The sequence below is a fragment of the Equus asinus genome, chromosome 17 (assembly GCF_041296235.1).
Source record: "Equus asinus isolate D_3611 breed Donkey chromosome 17, EquAss-T2T_v2, whole genome shotgun sequence".
In the NCBI taxonomy this organism is placed as follows: domain Eukaryota; kingdom Metazoa; phylum Chordata; class Mammalia; order Perissodactyla; family Equidae; genus Equus; species Equus asinus.
In genome coordinates, this window is record NC_091806.1 from 30,345,969 (window position 1) to 30,373,326 (window position 27,358).

Sequence of the window (27,358 nt, forward strand, 5' to 3'; positions counted from 1 at the left end):
AAATCACTAATTCTTTCCTCCATACATCAGCTCTACTTCTTAAGGAATCTAGATTACTTCTTTTCTCATTAATTGTCTTTTTCATATCCAGAATTTCTGCTTGATCTTTTTTTATACTTTCAATCTCTTTGTTGAAGAGGTTCATTTTATTCCTGAGCTCCTTGATCTGTCTTCTTGTGTTCTCTTGTAAATGGTTGGGTTTCTTTATGACAGCTATTTTGAATTCTCTGTCATTTAGGCTGTTAAATTCTGTGGCTTCAGGGTTGGTTTCTGGAGAATTGTCATTTTCTATCTGGTCTGAATTGTTGTTGCTTTTTCTAATGGTGTTTGATGAACTAATATTTATTTATTTATTTATTTATTTATTCATTTTTGATGAAGTTTAGCCATGAGCTAACGCCTGTCTCCATCATCCTGTTTTAGCTGAGGAATCTTGGCCCTGAGAAAATGGCTTGCCCATCTTCCTCTATTTTATATGTAGGACACCTGCATCTGTATGGATTGATAAGCAGTACATAGGTCCGTGCCTGGGACCTGAACCAGTGAATCCCGGGCTGCAAATGCAGAGAACATGAGCTTAACCAGTACGCCACTGGGCTGACCTCTGAGCTAATCTTTTGTGATGGCATTTGTGGTAGTATTAGGTCACAGATTCCACCCGTTACCACTAAGGGGAAACAGGAGCAGAGTTTCTGGCCTGACCTCATCTGCTTGAAACTATGGGGGTTTTATAGATGCTTGCCTCAGGATGGGGTGTGTTCAGGCACTTGTGGGGACTATCTGTGGTGGGCAGGGCTTCATTTTTGGACAAAACTAGTACCACTCCTGGTGCCATGGGGGCATGCTGGGCTCTACCTCCCTGCCAGGAAAGCAATCACCAGTGGGCTAAGGGCTGCTGCTGCCTCTTCCTTCAGCTACTCTGGGACACATTTCCTGTTTTGGGGCTCAGTGGCACCATGGGTACTCACATAAGCCTAGAATGTGCTTCCTCCAGCATGTGTTTCTGCTGCAGTCTCTGCTTGTGGTCCACAGGGCTGCTATGCTTGGTGGGCAGGGCTTCGTCCCTGGGACCAAGCTAGGGCCACTCTTTGGCACTTTAGGGGCCCAGTGGACTCCCCCTCCCTGTTGGTAAAGCAATCAGAAGTAGGCTAAGGGCTGCAACCATCTCGCCCCCTACAGTTGCCCCAGTGCATGTTCCCACTTTCAGAGCACTCATGCTGGGTTGGGAAGTGTCTGTGTGCATGCACAGGGCCACCAGGGGAGAGTAGGGAGTGCTCACCTTTCTCCACCACTCCCCATGGAGCCAGTCTATCCATGCTCAGATGTATAGCTGTGTGTCTCTGAGGCATCCTGCTGTGCTGTGTGAGCTTCCTCCATTGGTCAGCGAATCTCCGCTTACTTATAATTCAAAAGGGGGAGAGACAAAGGGAACATCTAACTCTGCCATGTTGTTGCAGTCATACCACATGAACTTAACAACTACACCCCCTGGCCAGCCACCACCACAACCTTTTTGAAGGGTCTCTTTGTTAATTGTCTTTTGTTTATACTTCTGCCAAATTAAATTTATTAATATTAATAAGTTTCTATTCACAAAATTAAGGCATTAGTAAGTTAATAAAATAGATTCTTAATTATGTTCATTTGTGTTCCTTCTCCCTTGAAGGCACTAATTCATTACTCAATGTGAATATTCATTTCACAGTCCCAGTTGGTGGAAGATTTCCAAGAATTGCGGAGGAAATTAGAGGATATGAATATGTTCAACGCCAATCTGGGGTTCTTTTTCCTTCACCTTGCCCAGATCTTGATTTTGGAAGCCCTGGCTTGGCTAATGCTGTGGCATTTTGGCAATGGCTGGTGTATTACAATATTCGCTTCCTTTCTTCTCACAATTTCTCAGGTAAGCAAGCATCCTAAGCCCAGGCAATGGCTTCAGGGAAAAGCTTAGAATTTTTCTTCTGTCTTTAGATTGTTGTCAGCTGCTGCCTGATACTTCCTAGCAACCTACTCATCAGCTTCTCACACCAGCAAATTACCAAACCTCACCAGCCCCCAGTTCTCTTGTCTGTAAAATGGCTATAGCAAATTATGTTATGGAAGTATGCTGAGGACAGCTAAACAAGATAATGTAGAAAATACCTAGTATGTGGTAAATATTTAATTCATGGCAGTTGCTACTCTTTGCTCAATTTGATCCACACATCTTCAGGAACTGCAGTTCTACTCTCAGCCATGTAACACTCACCTTATATTTCATTCATTTAGCAACCAAGATTTATCAATTCATCAAACCATGAATTGTTCAAGAGCAAAGACATCTCATTATATAAGAATTAAGAATGTATAGATTTTGCCATAAAGGACAACCAGCAGCTGGCACATAGCAGGGTATTTGATAAATCCTTGTTGAATCAAATATGAATCTCTGAGCATGGACTTCTATGAACACAACACGGTGTTGTGGACATAAACCCCAATGCATGTGGTCCCTGCCCTTGGAAAATGAGTCATCCACTGGAGGAGACTGTCATTCAAATATCTAACATACTATATGACACAATGACATGGATGCCAAGGAGGGGAAAGAGCTTGTCCTATTGGAGAGGAAAGAGGCATTTAATTCTGATCGGAACAACTGTAGAAGGTTTTAAGAAGAAGTAACACCAATGTCAATTCCAGAATTTCATATGCTATTTGTTTTTGAAAAGCTAACTTCTCTTATTCCGCGAAAAGCAACTTTTCAAATAAGAAAGGAAGCAAACATTTGTTTGGTGTTTAGCATAAGCCAGTCACTGTACACATGTTTAAGCCGCATGAAAGCTCCGTGAGTAAGATGTTATTATCCTCGCTTATCAATGAAGGATTAAGGTTCAAGCTACTAATAACTCACCAAGATTCGTGCAACTCATAAGTGGTGAAGAAGGTTTAGAACCCAAATCTGCCTGACTCCACAGGTCATGCTCTTTCCACTCCACACTGAAAGATTTTGACAGTGGCAAGGAGAGCTTTCTCAGCTGGAGAACCATCTGTGCAAAAGCATGGAGGTGGGGAAGAATGTGACACGTGTGGGAAATAGAAAGTAAACTTAGCTTGAGCTCAGAGAAGCTCTCCCACTCTTTTTCTCAGACGGACTCCTGAATCTCCTATCGTGCTAATTTATGAATTAGTTCTTGACTTCCCAATTTCTCTAACCACAATTTGGTCTCTTCTAGGCTCAGAGTGGATTTTTACAGCATGATGCAGGACACCTATCCATATTTAAAAAGTCCAATTGGAACCGCCTGATGCACAAATTTCTGATATGTCATCTCAAGGTATGAGATGTTCAGGAAGTATGATGGGATTCCTGAACATCATTTGCTAAGGCACAGGTTTCCAAGTTTCTTTGTTCACTCATCTCAATAAAACTGTTTGTATAAGCCCACAAATAAAAGTAGATATATTAACAATGTATGTATTATATATACATATATTTACATATACTAATATGCAATATAACTTTGTAATATATATGCTAAAGTTAGAATTTTATAAGGATAACATTTATCTCTATTTAAGAAATTCTAATATTTTTCCTTATCCTAGTAAACTATTTGGTACCTCCTTAAGAATCCACCTTACAGGAGAAGGATTGTGACTTTACAAATGGAGATGTGCCTGTAAAATCATGAGAGGGAATATTCTTAGAAGGGGTCTGGACATTTATCGCTGGGAAGCTAGGGGATGCCAGAAAGCCTGATTAATTCCAGAAGGGTGGGACTATGAAGAAATAAAGGAAAAAATGCAAGAAAATAGATAAACCCTGAAGAGAAAGAGAAAAGATGGGCAAGAAATTACAGATGGCTCTGTTCAAGATTCTTGGGTTACCAAACCTAGACTGCTGAAAAAACTGCAGAAAACCAAGGTGGTGATGATGGCAGTTGGTTTTATCCCCCCTAACATAGCTCCAGGAGGGGAAGCACACACTCCTATGCAATGCACACTGGGTGCAGCACCTGGCAGAGTGCCTGGCACATAGGAGGCCTTCAATAAGTATTTGTTGAATGAAGGAATGAATGAGTGAATGAAGAAAGAAACCTAGGTAACAGAACAGGATTGCTAAGAGTGGCTTCTAGCCCTGCCTCTGATAATGCTCATTATGTGACCTTGAGTAAGTCACATACTATCTCTGGCCCTCAGGGTTCCCATCTCTCACATTAGGAGCTAATATTGAGGAGTCATTCTGGCTCCTCCATTCTGGCTCTCATTTACAGTCATCTGAAGAGCTTTTAGAAAACACTGCTGCCCAGGTACAGGTACCCTCTCTAGAGGTTCTGATTTAATTCATCTGTGGTGGGGTCTGGACGTCAGCACTGTATTGAAAGCTCTCCAGGTGATTCTAACCTGCAGCCAGGATTAAGAACTGTGGCTCTAACATCAGACCTGCCTTCTGTAGGAACTCAGCCACTAGTTAGCTGGGTCACTTTGATCAAATTGCTTAATGTCTATGAACCTCAGTTTCTTCAGTTGTAAAATGGAGACAGATGATGGCTTCAACCCAACAGGGATATTGTTAGGATTATATGTCATATACCTGTGTTGTGCTGAACACAAAGCATGACATATGGGAAATGCTCAATAACTTTCAGCTGTTAATAATACTAGGAATAATCTTTCCATAATCAAAATGGGGACCCAGAATAATTAAGAAAAATGTTAAATTGTTATGGTACTAAGAAGATAGGGAATTAGACCATAAATCATGGCATCATTAAATTGGAAAAATCTTAGAATCACCTAGTCTTCTTATATACTCTCATTCTGGTTGAGCAAACTGAGGCTTAAGTAGATTAGACAACACAGGGTTGGATCTAGATTCATATTAGAAATATGTCTGCCACTCAAAATGGTTAAAATGAATAATATATTGTCATTATATGTGACAAGCTTCATTTTACCATAAAATTTATGTAGGCACACTATTCTGCCCTTTATCCACCAGTGTTGGATAGTTGAAGTGTTTCTGGGTTCGCTCAAAAATCCTTATCACAGAAATAATGCAGAGATGGTTCCTTATGTCATCGTGAGATTCAGGTAATGGACACTTCCACCCTCTCTCCCCAATTCCAAAGACGTCAGAGGAAAAGTGAGACTCATCTGCCCTGGAGTTGGTTTGTTGACAGTGTATGGAATATTTCAGATCAGCCCCACTCTAGCTGATGCTTTTTTAAAAATCCCTGAGTGTATACACAATTTTAAGAGTCAGTGAGTGGTATGCACTTTGATAGAAGTTTGGAGTGTGGTGGGGCCCCAGAAGGAGGACTGGAAATAGCGTAGCACTTGTTGAGTTTGAAATATCATGAGACATTCAAAAAGAAATGTTTGGAAAGTGACTGCCCATTAAAGCATAAACTTCAACAGAGTGACCTGGGACTGGAGAGAATAAGAGAGAGATTCCACCGTAAGGGTATTAGAAAATCTTAGAGGTGAGATGAGAATACCACTCCTGATGGATTGGAGTAGGGGGGTGGGTGCTAAGAGAAGACACAATGAATACTATAGAAAGACAGCACTTACAGATTTTCAAACATGCTCATCCCTCTCTACCATAGATGAATCAACCAACATAGTCCAACAGAAAAATTATGCCAACCACATTTAAATGACTTGTCATTTTAAATTTTCCAGTAACCACATTTTAAAAGGTAACTTTATCATATATATATATATATATTCAAACATTATCTTTTCAACCTGTACTCAGTATATAAATTATTAATAAGACAATTTAAATTCCCTTTTCATCCAGAGTCCTCAAAATCTAGTGTGTATTATATACTTCCAGCCAATCTTAATTTGGTCACATTTCAAGTGCTCAATAGCCACATGTGATTAGGGGCTACTTTATTAGACAGGCAAATCTAAAACATGTGTAGGCCAGTTATTGAGAGATGTCAAATACTGAATAAAAACTACTGCTACTGCTTATTCTTCTATAAATGATTAACAACAGGAGAAATGAGAGGAACTTAAATATTGCAACGTGCCAACAATTTATGTACAGCCTCTCATGTCTCCCCAAATGACCCATGGATAAAAATGTCATTATACTGTATTTGCTGGAGATGAAATTGAACCTCAAAGAGGATGAGTGATTTGTCCAAACCACGGAGCAGTGTTTATCTGGTTTATGAAAGAGGTTGATGTGTTTCTAAATCCTGTGCTCTATTAAGGTCTGCAGACTTTCATTCAGAGAGAGAAAACCAGAAACGACCTCATCAGAGATGATGCAACCTTGGCATCAACTGTAATAATCTTACTCACATTTATTTTTATATGAGAGCATTGAAGCCTGTTCATTCAATGATCTGAGCCAAGACCCCCTACAAAATCATTTCAGATCTATAATTTTTTGAAATGTTCATTGAAGCAGGATTCTTCAAAAGGAAAGGCCAATTTTTTTCCACAGAACCAATTCAAGCCTTGGAGCCGAGGTTTCTTTATTTGTAAAATAGGAAGAATACTCTCCGCCCCATCTACCTTCAGACTTTTTTTTAAACGAGAATCAAAAAATAGACAGATGGAAAAACAATTTATTTCCACAAGTTTTTATGATTTTTTCATTATCAAGAGTTGTTTTAGCCTGAATCAGATGATTATTTGTCTGTAGGCTTTGAGAACTTCCAGTTAGTGAATCATCCTGTGACCTGGTTGTGGGGACAAATTTGAGAATCTCAAATCTCTTATTTTGACTTTGGAGATGCCTGAAGGAATCTGTGATAGTGAAGGATATTTCAGGAGAGAAATCTTGCAGCTAATCAACCCTCTCTTCTCCTCAGGCCATGTCGAGAAACTGGTGGAACAGTGGACACTGGCAGCATCATGTAAAAACGAACATCTACCACAAAGACCCAGATGTTAATTTACTACCACTATTTCTGGTTGGAGATTTGCAACCTGTTGAGGTACATTTAGAAATCATGGGCACCAGAGAAATGTCCCTGGAAGTGGTTCTTGGAAAAGTCTTCAGCCTTGCTTTGGAAACATCAAGCTGGAAGTTCCAGCTTCAAGCATAGTCTGAGGGCACCTCTCCTTTTGCGTCCAGGTTACAAATTTGAAATAACTGAATCTGGGATTGTAAGAACAGGAGGAGATGTGGAGTGTATGACTCTATGACCATAAAGGTCATCCAGTCCAACTTCCTGCAGTAGGAAATGTGATAACCATATCACTCTGCTTCAGCAATCCTGATGGCAGAGGGATCCCCGCTCAGCGCCTGTCACTACTTCTTGACAACCCAAGCTAATATTAGACCATTAAACTAGATGACTGAGGTTGACAATGACTCTTCAAAATTTAACAAGCTTATAGAGACATTCATTAGAGAAGACATGTCGGTATATTCAAAACTCACTAAATCACAAACAACTAAATAGCTAACTATCTCAACTAATTCCAGCTCAGCTAGAAGATACTATGCTGTTATTTTTAGTTAATGTTCATTTTGATTCATTTACACATGACCCACAGCCCAAGTGCCTTGTAAGACACTTAGAGCCCCCACCACTAATTTGTGCTTCTTAAACAACAGAAAACAAAAGGGAAAAGTCAGCTCCAGAAATTGTCACATGTTGATTTTTTTCCCGCAACTTAAAGTCATCATGTAAAGAACAATTGCTAAATTTCGTAGGAGGTAATCTTTTTTCAACAAAGGAGGTATAAGAACAGCCACAGAAGTCTCTCTCCTCAGGGAGAAATGGTAAATCTTGAGAATCAGGTACTTAGGAAGACAGTGTTATCCCTTTCTAGAAGAATTTAGGAGTTTTATAAAAACAAAAGAGGATAGTTTTGTCAGTTGCTGCCCAAGTCCTGTGGTACACAAAGCTTTTTGAAAATAGGTTTTCCCAGCTTTGGGGAACTCACCTTCTTCTGCAGCTGAATTAGGAAATGAATATACTGCCTAGACTGAAAAAGAAAATTCTGGCTGTTATCAAAAATCACTTGCTTTTGACCATGGCTCCACAAACAACTTGGACTGCTGTGATGTCTGTGGACTCCTATGCTCATCACAAAACTGTGTTGTTTTAATTTCTCTAGTCCTCCCCTCAGAGAAAGAGAAATTTGTCTCACCGAAGTTCATGAAGCAGCCTGACCCTCTCCAGAAGTGCCTTCTTTAGAGCCATATTCAATACGCCTGTTGCCTCTTCAAAAATGATGTAGGCCACCTCTCCAAGTTTTACAGCTGCTCTTGGGACTTATGCCTTGAAACATAGAGTTCTGTACATTATAGTGTCAAAGATACCATACAAGATATTGCTTAAAATTATTTAAACTCTAAAATTCAGTTACTTCACATCAAAAAATAGTTCTGAAGAGACTTGAACTTATCCTTTCTTCTCATTTTACTGTGAATCTTTCTACCACTATTTCCAAACATTCAGTCCTTCAACAAGGATGAATTAAATCTTCAATGTGTCAGGTCATGTGCACTGGAAAGACATAGAGTCCACCTTTGCAATGATATTCACAACCAGTCTTCACCTAGGTTCGCTAACTCCCAAGCATTTTCTACCTATTCTTTCTTCCATGCTTCACACTACTTAAATGTTTGAAAGTTTGAGAGTAACTGAAAATAGCTATTATTACTTCATCACCATGATATTTCTTTTTATTTCTCCAATAAGAGAAGGGTGGAAAAAGTCCACTATCCAGAAGAGAGGAAATCTATATGTAGAAGTGAACTTATCAAGGAAATGAGGAAAGCAAGAGTCAAACACAGCCCACGGAGTTATAACTAAGTGAACACACAGCAAAAATACAGAGTGAATGCGAATTATCATTTATTCATTCATTCCTTTAATTAAACATTCATTGAGTCTGCTAGTTCCTGGAGTTATAACCATTACTTCTCCACCTGCTCTCGGGGTATTTGCTGTCTTGTGCACTAAAAGACTAAATTAACTGAGGAGGCCCCAAGAAAATGAATCAAATTCCCTGTCATGAGATTATATATAATATCATCATGTCTTAGAAATAGAAAATCACCGCATGAGATCCATGATGATAATGATGGCACAAAGGAGGAAAGATGAGATAAATAGGAGGGGCCATGTCTATATCTTTCCTCGCATGACCATTCATTAAATATCTGTTGAAAGAATAAATATAGATGGAAACTGAGCTTCAAGCAGAATTCTATACACCACAGTTAAAGAAGAGCTGGGAAAACTCATCACAAATGTTCTTCTCAATCACCACTTCACTCCACATAAGTAACAAATTTTCAAAATGGAATCGATGGGAATAAAAAAAAAATGATCGCAATCTCCATGGTCAATGTTAATAAACCATCCATGCAAGATTTGCCCACATTTAATTAAAGCAAAAAGATGCCAAAAAATGTCATCTCATTCCAGTTCTGGTTCTTCTAGTGCCTCTAATTTGACTGCTGGTGAACTTTGATTGGATAGCTCTTTCCATAGAGATTTTAAACACTCACATACACACTCATTCACACACGCAGATGTCTTTGATGTAGTGGCCAGAAGTATTGTCTTTTACCTAAATTTTGTTCTCTCTCCATTCAGTGTGGCAAGAAGAAAATTAAATACATCAATTATGAGAAGCAGCACCTGTACTTCTACATGGGTGAGTCTCCTTGCAGCCACATTTCTTCATCCCATTTCCTTGAGGCAAGCTGTTGTCAAGGCAGAAGGCAGACTGGAACCCTCTGTGTCTTATTTTAACTGGAAAAAGCTGCATGTCTTCTTTCAGACTTTCTGGGGTGAAAATCTGAAAAGGAAAATGGAAGAGCAAATAAGAATTTTTAATACTCATCTCATCACTCTGGGTATAAGGCAGGGAAGGAGATGATCCAAGAAGGATGGAAGGCAGGATGCCAATCAAGGGGATTTGCATCTGGGACTCTCACCATGGATAGACTAAACACCTGTCAAGAACAAAAGAATAGAAATATTTGAATCAGGAGGAAAGACAGATAGGAAAATAATGCCAAAGCATTGAAAGGATGATGCCAGAAAAAGTAGAGGAATGATAATAAAAGACACACATAGATGTTCTGTGTGAAAGAAAGCTGGCTCTTCCCAGAGCTTACACACACCTGTAGAAGATATCCTGGTGGACAGTTATGTATATATATATTTCTGATATACATATATGTACCTGTTATATATCTATATCTATCTACTGATCAATTGATCAATACATAGATAGGCATACATATAGATTTATATAATAGGTCTGAATGTGGTGCAGATATAAAAGAAAGCAGGGTAGCTGAATGATGCTGGTACCAATAAAAAACCTCGAGGGTATTATGTTAAGCGAAATAAGCCAGTCAGAGAAAGACGAACTCTGTATGACTCTACTCATAGGTGGAAGTTAACATATTGACAAGGAGATCTGATCGGTGGTTACCAGGGAAAAGGGGAGGTGGGGGGAGGGCACAAAGGGGGAAGAGGTGTACCCACAACATGACTAACAATAATGTACAACTGAAATCTCACAAGGTTGTAATCTATCATAACATTAATAAAAAAAGCAAAAAACATCAGCAACAAAAATACTTTGCTCTTAATCAAAATCAAATTCATAACAGCTCACAAAGAAAGGTTTCATAGAACTCCAAAATATGCTCATCTAAAACGTTTGAGAAATAAGCCCCAATCAGGGACAGTCCCACACATTTCCTGTAGATCAGTGGTTCTTGACCAGGAGCAATGTTAACCGAATGGAATATCTGAAAATGTCTGGAGAAATTTTTGGTTATTAAAATGGAGAGGGAGGAATGATAATGGCATCCAGGGGCCAGAAAGCCAGGGACACTGTTATGTAATGCAGAGGACAAGCCCTAACAATAAAGAATTATCTCACCCCAAATGCCCACAGTGGTAAAGCTGGGAAAGTCTGTTGCAGATGATCTGATTTGCCCAGATGTTGGTTGCCAGTAGTCATCTGTAACATACCTTATCAGAGTGGCCTGTAGGGTCATATTTTGTGATATGGGAGCAGCTTCCACTGCTGGCCCTGCTTTAATTGGGCAGCCCCTACCTATGGTAGCCACCTGCTCCTTTTGTTGCATGACCAAAATGAGGAAAGAGGACACTGGTGCTCCATTTTGAAAAGCAGCTGACCCCCAGACTAACTAGATGTGTGTTCACATAAGAAAAAAGCAGTTGGAGTTTCTTTTCTGAACTCACCTCCCATGTCTATAGTTCTACAATATGCCCTTAGCTTATGAAGAATGAATGAATGGTGTGGATTCACTGCAGAATGCCCACCTCACAAACCACACTACTCTCAGGAACTCTTTCACTGTGCCCTTTCTCTTCAAATGCCAACTTAGCAACTTGGGTACAAATGAATCATACTCAAACTGTCAAAGAAAAACAGAGGTGGGCATTTGTTAAAGGTGGCACTACAGACTTTATTCAAGCTATTGCAATAGGAAAGAGAGGCTTCCTTATAAGCTGAGCTCAACTCTGGTGAAACAAAAAGAGGGAGACTTTAAATGCTGGGGCGTGCTAAAGGAAATTACTGAAAGACATTGAAGGGAAGGGAAGCTGGTCAACATGATTAGGAAATCTGTGTTCGGCTCTTACCCTCCCACAGAGACATGGATGAATGGCCCTATCTTTCCTGATGATTATATTTCAAAAGGATGACTCCCAGGTCCTCGAGAAAGATATCTCTGTATTATAGAAGATACATCTCAAAGGGGCATAAAAAAGGTTTATAATTGTAAGTTTTCTAACAGAAATGCTCTAGAAAAGGGAGGTCAGAGACCCATAGTCATGTTTTGGCTTGAAGAAACAGTACCTTCTGTTGACAGTGTTGAACTTTCTCAGGCAAGGACTTTAAGGGGACTGGGGTCACCCCAGAGATGTGGCTTTGAACTGTTAGACACTGTGTTAGTGTTGTTCAAATATCTTAATGTGGAGAGTGGGTGAAATCATTTGTATTGAGGGTTTGCAGAGTTTGAGAGCTTGCAGACCAATGCTGAGGCCTAGGCAAGAAGAGGATTCAGACGACTGGACTAAAGTTTGGTCAAGGAGAGGGTCTGTCAAAACCAAAGGGTCTGCATAAGATGACTTTGTGCTCTAGGCAGCCTCCTCGGTGCTAGGAGAGACGCAAGTACATAACCCTCTACCCAGGCAATGAGTAAACCTTCTTTATTTCTGCCACACAGACATATTGTTACTGGGCTGAATCCTAAACATTGTGAAGGACTGAAGAGAAAACTTGAAAGCTCATAGCAGAAGTTCTTCCAGGATCCAGCATTCCATCAAGAATGACTCAAATCTTCAAAGCTTCACTAGTCTCCTTGAGGGAGCTTGAACCAAATTCCTAGTTCACTCTCAGAGACTCAAAAAACCCAGTGGAGTCTAGGGTGTGGTCGTGGATATCCACCTTGCATTCTTTCTCAGGGGCAACATATCCAGGGGTGGCATATGAAAAAGATAGACTCCTGCTCAATTGAGGTCATAATCTGCTCATTTATTCTCCATCTTTTCTTTTATTCTTTTCCAGTTCTTCCCTTCACCATGCCTATATATTCCCAGTTCCTAACCGTGCGGCAGATATTCCGCCAAAGGTGTTGGGAGGTGAGTAACTTGACTCATTCTCAGAAGCAACATCACGTAGAAAATGGGAAATGAAAATGCTTGGCCCCTGCCAGACAGATCCTTGAGTAACGAGACATAAGATTTAGCCAGTATGTGAAGGGACCCTAGCCCATTGAAAGGGAATTGAAATTGTGTTCAGAGCATCTAACTTTTGAGCACTTCTTTCTGCAGGATGTGGCCTGGATCAGCACTTTTTACATCCGCTTTTTCATCACATTTGGCCCTTTCTATGGCATCTTTGGAACCCTGTGCCTCATCTATTTGGTCAAGTAAGAAAGCAAGAATATCCTCTTATTCCCATAACCTGGATGGTCCTCTTACCATCCTTGTCTAATCACTTTGTGATTTGAAGAAGATTATGACACTATGCCCCATTCCTTATAACTGAAACATTTCCAAGAAAATGTGAAAAAAAATTGGTTAAAATAGTTTAATATGAAGAGCTCCCTGGGAATAAAATTACCCAGTCTTCTCTTTTCTTCCCCACTTTCTCCATTCACAATTTCAGTATTCCATCTAATCCCAAATCCTTTAAAATTATAATCCAGTTGGCCTTCATAATCCTTCCCAAAGATAATGGAAGGAGAGGAATTTTTTTAAAATTACTTTATGACTGGAGAATTTCCCAAAACCAAAGTCAGAGAGATTAAATCCCTTTCTCGAGTTTATAGAACCAGTAAGGGCCACTGGCAGTGCCAAACCAGACATTGGAGCCAGCTCTAACTGATGACAAAATTTAGGCTGTCAATCACTTTGTATATTCAGTTAAGTTCTCTAGATATCCTTTGATCCTGCACCAATGTTTACAGCAAATTATTGAGTACTGCTCCCATACATTAGACAGTATGACAGGTTATGTGACTAAATGCTTAAAGTGTCATCTCTAGATATAGAGGGAAACAAATGACCCCCATTCTTTGGGAACTGTTGAGTCTCTTCCATTTCCTCCAATGCTCTGCTAGCTCTTGCAGCCTGGTGATTACCAAAGCACGCCTTAGAGTCATCACTTCCCCTTTTATTCTCTGAAAGGTCTCTTGAAAGTCCCTGGATAATATATGTCACCCAGATGAGCCACCTGTCAATGCAAATGAGCAGAGAAGAGAATCGGGACTGGGTCAGCACTCAGGTAATAATGGAGATCCTGGGAGAGGATACTTCAACCAGACTGATTAAGAGTGTTGTTACCTCAAATAATAATAATTCAGAGTCTGGGCAGGTGGCATAGTGGTTGAGTTTGCATGCTCCACTTTGGTGGTCTGGATTTTGTGGGTTCAGATCCTGGGTACAAACCTACACAGGGCTCATACAGCCATGCTGTTGCAGCCTCCCACATACAATATAGAGGAGGATTGACACAGATGTTAGCTCAGGGAGAATCTTCCTCAAACAAAAAGAGCAAGATTGGCAACAGAGGTTAACTCAGGGCCAATCTTCTTCACATCCACCCAAAGAATTAATCATAATCATAATCATAATCATAATTCATATTTATCAAAATGCTTGACAAGGGCCTGGCACTGTCTACTTCTTTCTATGCAACTACATGAGGCAGATGTTATGATTATTTCCATTTCATTGATGAGAAAATTGAGGCATGAAGAAGTTGAGTAACTTGCATAAAGTCACACAGCTAGTGAGTGGTAGAAGCATGTCCTAAACCTTTGCAGTTGGATTTCAGAGCTCTTGCATGCAACCAAAGTTCAATAAATTTCATTCCAAGGGCCAAATCCTCACTGCCTATTTTCATAAGTAAAGTTTTATTGGAACACAGCCATGCTTATTCATTTATATATTATCTATGACTGATTTCATGCAATGACAGCAGAATTGAGTAGCTGTGAAAAAGAATTAAAACATTTTCTGTCTGGCACTTTGTAGAAAATTTTACTGACCCCTGCTTTAAACCTTCACATGACAAAGCCTGTCAAGTGAATTTGAGATTCCTACAATTACAGAATGAATTTTTCACCTAGGAAGACCCTAGAATTCACCTCATTTCATTGTATAGGGAGAGAGGCCCAGAGAGAATACATGACATGCTCTACAAGCCTGCCAGTAATGATTAACAGAGTTGTGATCAAAGCAGAACAACCCTGCCTCCTAAGCCTTTCATTACCATGCCATGATTAACTCCAGAATCCAGCCAATATGCTGCTTCCTCCTCCAAGTTCATGTCCAAACTCAAGGCACCTTCCATGAAGTAAAGAATAGTGGTTCTCAAACCTTTTGGTCACAGAACAACTTTACATTCTTAAAAGTTACTGAGAACCTCAAAGAGCTTTGGTTTTCATAGGTTATATCCATTGATATTTACTGTATTTGAAAATAAAATGGAGAAATATTAAAATATTAAGTTTAAAATAACAAGAATAAAACCAATGCATGTAAACATCAGATTCATGATGCCATTCCATGTTTAGCAAGCTCTGGAAAAATCCATCATACATGGAGAGAATGAGAACGCAAAAGGCAAAAAATATCTTAGAAGAATTACAGGAATAGTTTTGAGACGGCAGATCCCCTGAAAGAATCCTAGGGAACCCCAAGTTCTTCTGAAGTATACTTTGAGAAACACTGAAATAGAACAAACAGAAAAATTGCATTCAAAATGACAACAACCCCAACTGGAATTAAACATTAGAAAGGCATTGAATCAAATGACATTCCTGAGGGTTCTTAATCTTGGCAGTCTGGAGAAGCCTATGAATTCCTTCTCAGAACAATGTTTTTAAAATACATAAAATAAAATGCATTAGACTAAAAAGGAAGCCACTTATATTGGAATGCACAGAACTATTGAATGCCTTACTCCTCATTTAGAAGTCATTAAGTCCACGTAATGGAAATGGTATTCTAACACCTACAATCTGTACCAGAACCTTACAATCCCACTTCCAACTTCCAAAGTCTTCATGAATGACACTTCAGTCTTCTGTATCCAAGGGCTGATAGTAACTTTTAGCCCCTTCACATCCTACATATGTTTTCATATCTATTGCCTTGTATATAGTTCTTAGCAAAATATCTTATTAATTTGTTAAATTGTAAGCTCCTTGAGACCTAGGACTGTGTATATCTTTTATCCCTCGTAGTTTCTTACACAAAATAGGTACTCAATAAGCACTTGTTGACTGAATAAAAGAATAAATAAACATTTTCTTTGTTTGACCTTTGGACTCATTTACATCTAATGTAATCTTTTTCTTTGCAGGTCTTGGCAAGCTGTAATGTGGAACAGTCCTTTTTCAACGACTGGTTCACAGGGCACCTGAACTTCCAAATCGAGCACCAGTGAGTGATAGGAAGAGTGATAATAGTGATCAGAGGGGCAAGGGCTGTCACTTATAACATCACCCCCATACAGTTCAGAGCAGAGCCCTAGGCTCGAGATACCAGAAGGAAAATATGAACCAGAATTCTCTAAAGGCTGCTATATTTCTATTAACATCCACTGTAAGGAAGGGAAGAAATAAAAGATGGACATATAATAATTTTGAGTAAATAGAGTGAAATCTAGAGTGAAAGTACCAGCGCCTGAATCACAGATTCCTATGGACTTAGGAATTGGTGATTCTTTTCTTTGCATTTGGCTAGTTGGGAAAGCCCATGAAAAATCACACCACTTGGATAAAAAGTTGTGTTAAACTGAATTACAAATTAATTTAATTATCTATCTATATCTATATCTTTAGAGCCAAGGTTACAAAATAATCCATGAGAGAATCCAATCCCTCCTGCAATTTCCAAATCGTACCTGGAAATACTTTACCAATGGGTCAGTTAGGTAGACATGTGCCAAAGAAAGAGAAAATGATAATTCTTTGAGAGTCAGTCAATCTAGAATATTCAGGGGAGGGACTTTCCAGATCCTCTCTGTCTAAGCCATATCTGTGATAGTCAGAGAAGGAAAGAGATCTTATGTCTATGCATGATATGTTCTCATCCTTGCTCTCATGTTAGTCTTTTAAAATTTCAGCAACCAAAGAAAGGATTATTATTCCTATTTTACTGAGAGGGAGGTTAAAACCATAGAAGGTCATCTGGAGATTAGAGAAAACTTTGGGTAAAATCCCACCTCTCCTCACTTCTTACACCTGTCTTAGGACTTTTCTCCACATATCATGACTAGAGCTTATTGAATCCTATTTTCTTGATACAGTAGTTATATGGATAGAGAGAAACAGAGATGGAGATGGAGGGTGGTTATCTCTAATTCTCTAGGTCATTCAAATGGTAGAAAACCCCATGCTTCCATTTGCCCTGGCCAAATAGAAATAATTTCAATGGAGCTAATAGTTATTTTCTTAGCTCTTCCTAAACATTTGCCACCCACCGGGCTCACAGAGGGTTAAGAGATAAAATGACCATGTTTTGCAAAGACTTTTTGAACATCCCAGAACAGAAGTATTGTGCAAGGTCAAGGTTGTGTCTGTATTGCAGATATAATTTTATTTAGTAATAGGAGAAGGACGCCACTCCTTCGAGTCTCTCTTTAGGTCCAAGTTTTATATCTCTCATCTCTGTTTCCCTAGTCTATTCCCCACAATGCCGCGCCATAATTATCACAAGGTGGCACCTCTGGTGAGGTCACTGTGTGCCAAGCATGGACTGCAATATGTGAACAAGCCCTTGTTGAAGGCGTTTGGAGATATTGTCAGGTAATAAAAGAGTCTCTCTCAACTCAAAGCTCTCATTTCCTTCACTGCCAGTCCCCAGTAAATTTCCTAACTAGAGATTCATTCATGCAACAACCATTCATTAAGGTGCACCTGTGAATGCCCACTATGGATATGCGTCTCTACAGGGCACAACATCAACACCAGTAATGATATCGTAATTCCTACTGTTACCTACTGCTTTCTAGGTACTTCCTAGTGAAAATGCCCTGCTGCTCTACTAAACTTCAAGTTTCTTAAAATCAAGGCTGCATATTATTTGTCTTTCTATCTCCTGCTGAACCTCTACCTGCTTTAGACATGAGTGGTGGAAGGGACAGTGAAATCCTCTGGTCCAGGGTTGCAAACGTAGATGCCTGCAGGGTTTGGTGGGACATAAGTGTGTGAATGAGGAGGAGGTGACTTATCCGCTATATACTGACTCCAGGGGTGACTAACCAAGGGTGGTGAGACCTGGAGAAACTGGAAACCCATCCTCATCCTGAAGCATTCACAGTTCCCTAGAGAACATTGTGCTGGTCAAATTAACAGCCAGTGATCTGGGTTTAATAACTTTCTCTTTCTTTCAGGATTGAAAACAAAACAAAACATCATTTTGAATGATGCCAACAAGGCCAGGCCCAGTCTGATCTGATCCCTAACTAATGCTCTAGTTTCAGACTCTCTAACACTGCCTTCCTTCTCTTCTGCCCTCCAGATATCCAGTTTCCCTTCAGTTGCTGCATAACTCTTTGCTCTGTGTCATTTTATTTCTTTTGCCACCTTGTCTTCTGCTTAGAGGGTTCCTCCAACTCAGCCCCTCCCTTGAGTTCACCTAGTCAATTTGTGTTGACTCTCCAAGGCTCAAGTCAAATGCCTTTTCCTCATCTCAATCTTCCCTGACCCTAACACTAATACCATCACATGCTCTTGCAGCACCTGGATCTCTTCATTCATGACCTTTATCACAGTTGTGATTAAATAACATATTGGTTAATAAATTATTTAATATGTATCTCCCAATCAAGACCGGGGACTCCATGTGGAGACAAGTCACTTCTGTCCTAGTCATTGCTGTAGCCCCAGTACCAAGAAAAATATTTTTCACAGTATAAAATAGCATGGGTAGGTGGATATAGAGTGGGGTGATTTACAAGTATCTGCTTTATCTTATAATGACTCAGAGAAGCCCTTTTATTGTAAATAGTAGAGAAAAGGATAGGTGAGGTCTTGGGTACATAAGAAAATAAGTGGAGGAAAAGCTCAATCTCATCCATAAAGAAAAGTTGAAATCAACTGCTAAAAACCAATTCAGTGCATATGACTTCCTCCACTGGGAAACAGAAAAAGACGTTTTGCAGATATAGTTGAAAATGACAACATTGCCCTGAACCAGGTAAAAGAACAAATGTTCTGTGGAGTAGCTCCTTTATATTAGAGTCTCACCTTCTGGTGATTTTGTTTCCCCCTCCCACAGGGCACTGAAGAAATCTGGAGCCCTCTGGAAGGATGCTTACTACAAAACAGGGAAACATGATGCAGAATCTCAGACTTAATATGCACGCAATTGCATCTCTGAAGGGGGTTGGTGAATGTGCAAGAGTTCTTTCCTCTTTAACTGTGAGCACCATTGGCATACCTGAGTGTGCCAGGAGTGTGAGTTCCAAGAACACATGGTTACCTCCTTCCCCGAAGATTTTCTCAGCAAATAAGAAGCAGAGGAAACACAAAATGGCTTTGGTCAGGGTGACAAAAGGGAGATAGGAGGCAATGTTTTCACTTTTTCAAAAGGATCTTGAACTTATTTCTACCAGTATGCCTTAGTCAGATTATGTTGGTCACCCGGCATGAATTGAGGGACCAGGCAAAAGCTTTACTGATGAAGAAGGCATAGGCCAAAGTGGGCCAGAGCAGAGACCTCTAATGGGGTACTTTGGAGAACAGTGCAACTGCGTTTAGAAGAGAGTCATGTATTCAAGAATTTCCTACTGAAGCACAAATTTTTGCTTATTCCTGTTTCAAATGTGTCAACTTCATTTTCATTCAAAATTAACTATAATTATCATTAAAGCCTCTTAATATTTCAATATTCACCTTAGATTTTCATTATTGTACATGGCTATGCATAACAAATGTGTATAGTTACATATTTTCTGTTCAAGTTATAAAATCTCTTAAAGGAGCTTTCCACATCCAGGCGCAATAGCAACTGTTCAAGCAGGTCGAGTTTCAATATTTAAAGGTGACTGGTGTTCTGCTAAAGAATAGACTGTTCCTGAGTGTAAGATTTGTTTGCCTAATCTCTATTGACCAGAGCAGAAATATGGTACCTCATTATTTGGTGACCCTAATGAAAGAGAGAGATTTGTTTTCTAGAATGTAGCCCCCAGGCTATGTCAAGGCATTTTGCAAGCTTGGCATCAAATTAGGCATGTCTTAGGATGAGAAGGTTTCAATGCCAGAGCATGAGTGGACATTCTCAGTAGTATACTAATACTGAGAGTCTGTGCTTCTGCTCATGTAATCATGGGGGCATGTTAAAGCTGACCTCAGCTGCACAGAGGGAATGCATAATATCATAAGCTTCCATTCTCATCTCCAAGTGAGCCAACACTATTTGTTTCTCCATGTCTTGCATTCTACCAGGGAGCGTTTCATTCCCTTCCTCCAAACACTGAAATATGCTCTGTCTGTTTGTTTCATAATTAAATCCCTGGACTCAGAAACAAAGACCCTGTGGCAGAAGAGAATGTGATGACTTGAAAGAAGCCACTGGGGCTGAGGCATAGTGCACAAGGGCCAGAGTGGTACAAGGTGGGGCAATGAATGACAATACGTTAAATTGCTCAGCAGTCCTGGGGATTAAGCCATGCACGTCAAAGCTAAGAAAAGAACAACTGTGTGTCTTGGAGAATTGGACAGTGAAATGGTAATAATATCAAATAAAGAATATCAAATAGGGAAATTGAGCAGAGAATGAAAAGGAAAAAAGGCTTTATTGACTTCATGATTGTCATAGTGCAGCCATGTACCACATAATGAAGTTTCAGTCTATTATGGACAGAATATGTGACAATGGTACCATAAAATTGCAATGGAGCTGGATAATTCCTATCACCTAGTGATGTCATAACATTGTAGGACAACATGTTACTCACATGTTTGTGATGATGCTGGTATAAAGAAATCTATGGCTCTGCCAGTCAAATAAAAGTATACCCTGTACAATTATGTACAGTAAACAATACTTGATAATGATAATAAATGACTATGTTACTGGCTTATGATAGTCTACTATACTATAGTTTTATCCTTATTTTAGAGTGTGCTCTTTGTACTTATGAAAGAAATTTAGTTTAAAACAGTATGCCGTGTTATACCAGCAGCAGCCTCATAAGTCTCATGTTGCCTAGGTACAATAGGTTATACCATATAGACTAGGTGTGTAGAAGGCTATACCATCTGGGTTTCTGTAGTACACTCTGTGGTGTTCACACAATCATGAAATTGCCTAATGATGCATTTCTCAGGATGTACCCTCATCGTTAAGTGATAAGGACATTTTAAGGCCTGGATGGATCTGGCGAGAGACGGCATTCCTTCTGCTGGTGGATCTATAGATGACTTCTCCTGCCTATAGTCGAGGCTGCAAGTGGGATTTGGGTACAGTGGTTGGTTTTCTGTCTGATCTGGTCCAATTTCCAGAGATGCTCGAGTATCGTATGCTGTCCTGGTCACTAGATATATCAAGGCGTTGATTCCTCATTGTCAAAGCTGGTCAGCTTTGTAGTTCCCCAAATGGAATAGGTTGTAGGCAACTGAACAATCCTGGGAGATTTCAAAAGATTATGTAGGGGAAATGTGAAATCAGTTAAAAAATATGCTTGGTAAGAATAAAACGTGTATGATGGAGTAAATTTTAACTTGCTTTGTGCTAGTCAATAAGATAATCAGTTTCCTGAATTCACTATCTCGACTGATGTTTCTCTCTCCCCCTGTTGTTACTGGCATTCACACTTGGTGAGGTGTGCAACTGCATTTCTTTGCTTCTACAATAAGCCTCCCAGAGGAGGAGAACCAAGGCCTGTTACTTTCACAACTCCCTAGACCACTGCGCATTGAGTTAGAATTTACATGATCCTTCCTGCAGGTCATTTGATTTCTGCCCTCTGTACTATAGGGCTCTGAATTGTGGTTGTACGAATGAAGGTAGCTTAGTCAGCCAGGATTCTGCCTCATTAAGCTAAATGACTCCTGAGACTTATGCTATGGCCCTACCTAAAACTCTTCAATGGACAAGCCATGAAGATTACCAACAGATTTTGCCTGCATTATTCCTACCCTCTGCACTCTGCCCCACCTGGTACCATTCTGACCCTTGCTTCCTCTATTTCAGTGCCAAAGGCTTCTTTCAAATCATCACAATCCCTTCTGCCACAGGGACTTTGCCCCTGAACCCAGTGTCTGAACTGCTCCTTCACTCTTCCTGCCCTCACTCCTTCTCACCTGGTTAGTTGCCACACACCTTCAGATCTCAGCACCATTATCACACCCAAGGGAAGCTTCCAATGTAAGTCAAGGCCTTCTGTAATTTATGGTGTAGCAATTATTACAGGTGTAATTTTACATTTATTTGTGTGATTCCTTAATTAATTTGTCTTCCACTCTATCCTGCAATATCCATGACAGCAGGGACTGGGTGACATGTTGGAGACACTCAATAAAGGTGTTCAGAGGATAGGAAGGAAGGAAGGAAGGAAAGAAAGAAGGGATAGAGGGAATTAGGGAAGGAGGAAGGGAGAGAGGGAGGGGGAAAGGGAGAGACGAATGCAGGAATAGATATATGTGAATATAATTCATTCTAATTAGATACAAAGGTAAATTTTAGCAACTATAGGAAAAACAATTCTATATTCTAACTCAGAATTACTAAATTTCCTACCAATATTTAAGAGCATCCACCAAGCCCTAAGTACTGAGCTGCAGCCCTCATGGGCTTTGTTCCATTTAACCTGTATACCAGACCCATGAGTAAGTCCTATAATTAACCTAATTTTATAAATGAAAACCTTGGGGATTAGGGAGGCCAAGCAACAAGTCGGATGTCCCAGGAAGGAAATGAAGGAAAAGGTTTCAGACCCAGGGATGATTGACTCCATAGTGAAGGCTCATTAATTCCCATGCCAGGAAATTCCAAATAAAGGGGAGTTAAGAGGCATTAGAAGACACAGGCAATTGCTTGTTGGCCTTTTGGCTAAGATGAAATGCAGGAGACATGGGAAGTTGGCATTTCTGGAATATGTCGAATAGCTTCCCTGAAGCTGATAGAACAAGCATTAAGGTACTTATCTTTCCATCTCAGTGAGAACAGGTGCCTGGGGAGGGGAAGATGAGAGGATCCCATGACAGGCACAGCAGCAACTTAGAAACAGTCTCTGTTGACAAAGTCTAGTCAACAATCCTGAAAGAGTATCCCCCTTATAGAAATTTCACTTGGGAGTAGTCAAAGTGAGATTTACTCTTTCAGAAAAGATAGACACTGCGTTAAACATGGAAGAACACTATAAGAAATGGATTTGAGATTTTGTGGTTGCTGAGCAGGAATTCAAATCAAGAAAAATTCACCTTCCCTGTAGCTATTTTTATGAGGTCTTCCTGGACCCTGAATCCTCTAAACCTTCACTCCTCTTCTTAAAATTAGGCTGTGAGAAATTGTGTGCATATTCAGTTCAGTGTTAAGTAATGGTGACTGGATTAGAATTCTGGAACCTAGATTCCAATTTCTGCTCCTTCAGTTAATGCTCTATAATGAAATTGGGCAAACCATTTATACACTTCCTATGGAAATCTGGAAAATTGATATGGGGAAGGATATTACCTGGCCTTTATGCATCAAAGCATGTTTGCAAACCCAAATGAATTAAGGCAAACTGAACAGTCTCATAAGCCAAGACCTCATTCAGATGCCAGTTATTGTTGTTATTATTATAGTGAGGGTTCAACTCATCCTAGACCCACCAAAAGCAAGACAGTCTTTAGCATCACATACACCCAAAGGATGATAAGACACTGGGTCATTTCAACAATGACAGGAGCACTTTTCCACAGATGACAGGCTTATGAGTCACAAGGGAAAAAATAATTTCTCCTGTTACAAGAAGTAACACCCACAGTCAGCTTGCATGTCTGACTGTCTTAAATCTTCTTGAACCAGAGTGCACATTTCATGCCTGAGGGACCGTAGAGAGCCAGGGGTTCTAATAAGCCCAACTTCTGGTTAACCAGGTGAGTGCACAATTCTTACTGTTGGAAATCATACCAAATATAAGTACCGTTTGTTGCATAACCAGTATATTAGAAAGGACTTTCTTGACTATTTCGCTGCTGAGCACCAATCCTAAAGTTGTAGAAAGTATAGTAGTTGGAACTTCAACACTATTGATGGCAGGGCTATACTCAGAATGCACTTGTTCTTTCTCGACTTCATTTGTGAAACTGCAATCACACAACAATGTTGGAAGAATTTTACAATGAACATCTGTATAGCCATCACCTAAATTTCAACTTGAACATTTTGGTAAACTTGTTTATTTCACAGTTCTCCATCTACTTAGCTCTCTATCCATTAATCCCTCTTATTCATTAATGTACTGCAAAGTAAATTTCCAGAGTGTTACTTTTAAAAATAAACCTCAGATTATGCAAACAACATAGCGTATTTCTCCTCTTCAGTAAAGAATTGGTGAAAATTTTGTAACAGCTTCATCTTCCAGGGAATTTTGCTATGTTAAGGGAATATAACATAGGGAACTTTCCACAAAATAAAATATTAAATCAAAACACAATAAACCTTCTCATGCATACACTTATCTTTCATTATTTTTCCTGTATCCTTGGGCACATCTTATTCTCATCCTTCTCTTTCATTGCACAACATTTATTAAGCACCTACCATGTGTCGAACATTGGGCTAAGTGGTGTGAACAAGAAAGGCAGGAGCATGGTCTTTTGGCGCTTACAATCTCCTGGAGAAGACAGTCAATAAACAAGTAAATGGAAGAAAAATCAAGATGATCATATATAAAGAAAATAGGGTGTTAGGAGAGAGATTGATAAGTAGGGGACTAGTTTAGATAAGGAGGTCAGGGAAAGACGGATACGAGAAGAAGTTGAAGGAGCCTGCCGTGAGATCCTGAAGAGCAGGATCATCAGGAGCAAGTGCAAAGGCCCTGAGCCAGGAATGAGCTCCTGTTCAAAGAATAGAGCAGAGCATCTGCAGGACTGTGGGATAGTGTGCTAGGTCTTGCCCTCACTGTTGCTTCAACTTCATTTCTTCAGGGTATGGTTCACCTTGGCTTTTCAGCAGCATTCAAAAACAATTTTCTATTATTTCTATGAGCCTAGTTTTCTCTAAGAAGTCTTCCCTGATTTAACCGACCAGGTTAATTCTCCTTTTATAAGCTGTTGTGCCCTGTGCACATCACTTATACAACTTATTTCTGCCTGCACACCCACTAGACTGAAAACTCCATGAGAGGAGTATGTAACCACATACTCCATTTTATCACCAGCCTTAGTCCACTGTGGCACATTGACTTGGTGTTCAATAAATATTTTGATGACTACTTAGATAATTACTTGATTAGAGCAATGCCAGGTAACCTGGAAAGTGAAATTGGGGTTTAAGTTGAAAACATCTAAAATGCCAGACTAGAAATAAAAGGCTTATTAGGTAGATTGCATGGGTCCACAGAGAATCTTTGAGCTGTAGAGCAGCGCAATTGGAATTGGGCTCTGGAAGGACCCTTCTTGAAGCCACACAAAGGGAAGACTGGGAAAGTGAGGGGCATGGAGTTGAGGACACCAGAGTTGACTATTGCAACAACCTGCATGAGAGAGAAAAGAAACCTGAGTTCAGCTGGCTGTACAAATATGAAACGGAAACGAATAAATGGAGACATGTTGTAGAGGCTGGGTCCATGAACACAGTAAGTAATTAAACATGGGGGAAACCTAAAGACAAACCAAAGTTTGGGTTGTTGGTGGTGACATTAATCAGCGGAGGAAAAGTAGAAGATAGAGCAAATGTGAAGGGTTGCTTTTAAATGTCTTGAGTTTACAGTATTGAAAAAAGCCTAAGTGGAGTTGTCTAGCAGGTAATTGGAGAAAATGCCCTTCTGGATCTTGGAAGGGGAATAAGGATAAGAGATACCTGCTCAGAAATACTCTCCAGAGAAGTCATCAAGGAAAAGAGTAGAGGGAGGCATTTGATTTGACCGAGAATCTTAAGCATACGTTCAATGTAGATTTAGGGGGAGAAAAATGAGCCAGCAAAAATTAATCAGATTAGCTGGGTCCTAGCAGGAAACAAGAGAATGTATGAGACAGAAAATGAGAGAGGATAAAGGTTAGAGAGTGACTAATGAAAAGTCAAATACCGAGAGAAGTCATTATAGAGAAAAGCACACTTGACTTCATTTAACTTTGTTCAGTTTGCCAAAGTTGAGTTGGGTTCATCTGAAGAAGGACCTAAACATCCAGGCGGAAGAATGTGTACTTGAACATGTTGCCATCATGTTCTAAAAGTATTATTTTGCTAATGTTTGAAAGTGTGGCACCATTTAAAAAAAAAGAGATAAGGATTTTATATTTGTATACTACCAAAAAATTTTTTGCAATGTCACAAGCATAAAATTAGAATGTTTATATGAAACATAAGTGGAAATGGAATAGGATGCTTATCCACCAAGATGACCCACCCAGGAACTATGGTTTACCCAAACCTCATTCAGCTATAGTGAAAGATGGGGGATCAATATCTTAGCATATCAGGATGTCCCAGCACACAGGTTGGAAAATTCTGGTCCACAGCACCTCAGGGGACATGGCTGGATTTTACTGCTTTCCAACAGGCAGAGATACTAGTCAGCCACTTCAGTTGTATCATTTATTAAAAGATTGAGACACTGCCACTGTTGTTGTTAATGCCATCTTGTCACTTCCAACTCCTAGTGACCCTGTGTACTGCAGAGCTGAAACCTGTCCCGTCTTTTTGCACCATCCAACAGTCTATATCAGACAATACTCTGCTGCTATTCATAAGGTTTTAATAGCCAATTTTTTCATAAGTGGTTGGTCAGGTCTTTCTTCCTAATATATCTTAGTCTACATTGAAACCTGTCCGCCATGTGTGACCCCACCAGTGGCATGACTTTCAGCATCATGCAGCATCATGGCAACCTGCAGCCTCCATAGTATGGCAACCTACAGATGGGTGGTATGGTTCCCTGACTGGGAAACAAACCTCTTCCATGGTGGTAGGACCTCCAAATCACTATACCACCAGGGCTGGCTAGAAACACTACCATAGCAGTTGGCAAATAGCCACTGCCCTCTCTCCTAAGTCCCACAACTCTCTCTCCCTGACACGCCACCCCTTCTGCCAGGACATACCCTCTATGTGCCTGGAATGAGAACGAGTGGGTGGGTGGTAAATTCCCATACCTTTTAAACCCTATTCAATGTACTGAAAAAGCAGCTTATTTACAAAAGACAATTATCCTGTCCAAAATAATATTTAAGCTCTAGGTCTCAGATTATTTGAGCTTGATGATTTTAACAGGATTTACAAAATCTCCCAATTAAGTGTAACAATCAAAGCAACAATGTCACTATCTAGTGATAAAAACAGGAAATAATCTCCCTTCTCATGACCAGCAATCCAAAACTTCCTGGTAATTGCTGCCCAGAATCTGACTCTTATTCTGGTGGCTCTGTTCAATATGGGAACCAAAAACTATGCCTAAGTGGATGAAATTGTTAAAGCCTCTAATTTGTAACTCTTTTCTCAGGCAGTTGCAAAAGGATGCACAACAGTGATTTGAGTCCTCTTCTCAATGGGACAAACCCAATCAGTGACTCACACCAAAAGAAGTTGTGTTCTGACACATGACTTATTGAGACAAGGACTAGGCAGCACTGGAGAGACTGGAAAGTGAGTCTGGCCTAAGCCACAATGGGGAGTTGACAGCCACAGGAATGCACTGACCAGAGCCCTGTTCTTCGGTTCTGTTAATT

The 27,358-nt window shown here is 39.9% G+C and overlaps 1 protein-coding gene across 1 annotated transcript in view; it reads left to right on the top strand.

Moving 5' to 3' along the window:
- Positions 1-18,837, top strand: part of LOC106826112 (fatty acid desaturase 2-like protein FADS2B) — a 33,653-nt gene extending 14,816 nt beyond the window's left edge. Inside the window, exons 3-12 of the mRNA XM_070487376.1 lie at positions 1,706-1,903; positions 3,216-3,317; positions 6,822-6,947; positions 9,570-9,630; positions 12,532-12,605; positions 12,783-12,895; positions 13,656-13,752; positions 15,838-15,917; positions 17,159-17,284; positions 18,759-18,837. Coding sequence (XP_070343477.1) covers positions 1,706-1,903; positions 3,216-3,317; positions 6,822-6,947; positions 9,570-9,630; positions 12,532-12,605; positions 12,783-12,895; positions 13,656-13,752; positions 15,838-15,917; positions 17,159-17,284; positions 18,759-18,837 — 1,056 coding nt within the window. The remainder of the gene's footprint in view (positions 1-1,705; positions 1,904-3,215; positions 3,318-6,821; positions 6,948-9,569; positions 9,631-12,531; positions 12,606-12,782; positions 12,896-13,655; positions 13,753-15,837; positions 15,918-17,158; positions 17,285-18,758) is intronic.
- The last annotated feature ends 8,521 nt before the right edge of the window (positions 18,838-27,358 follow it).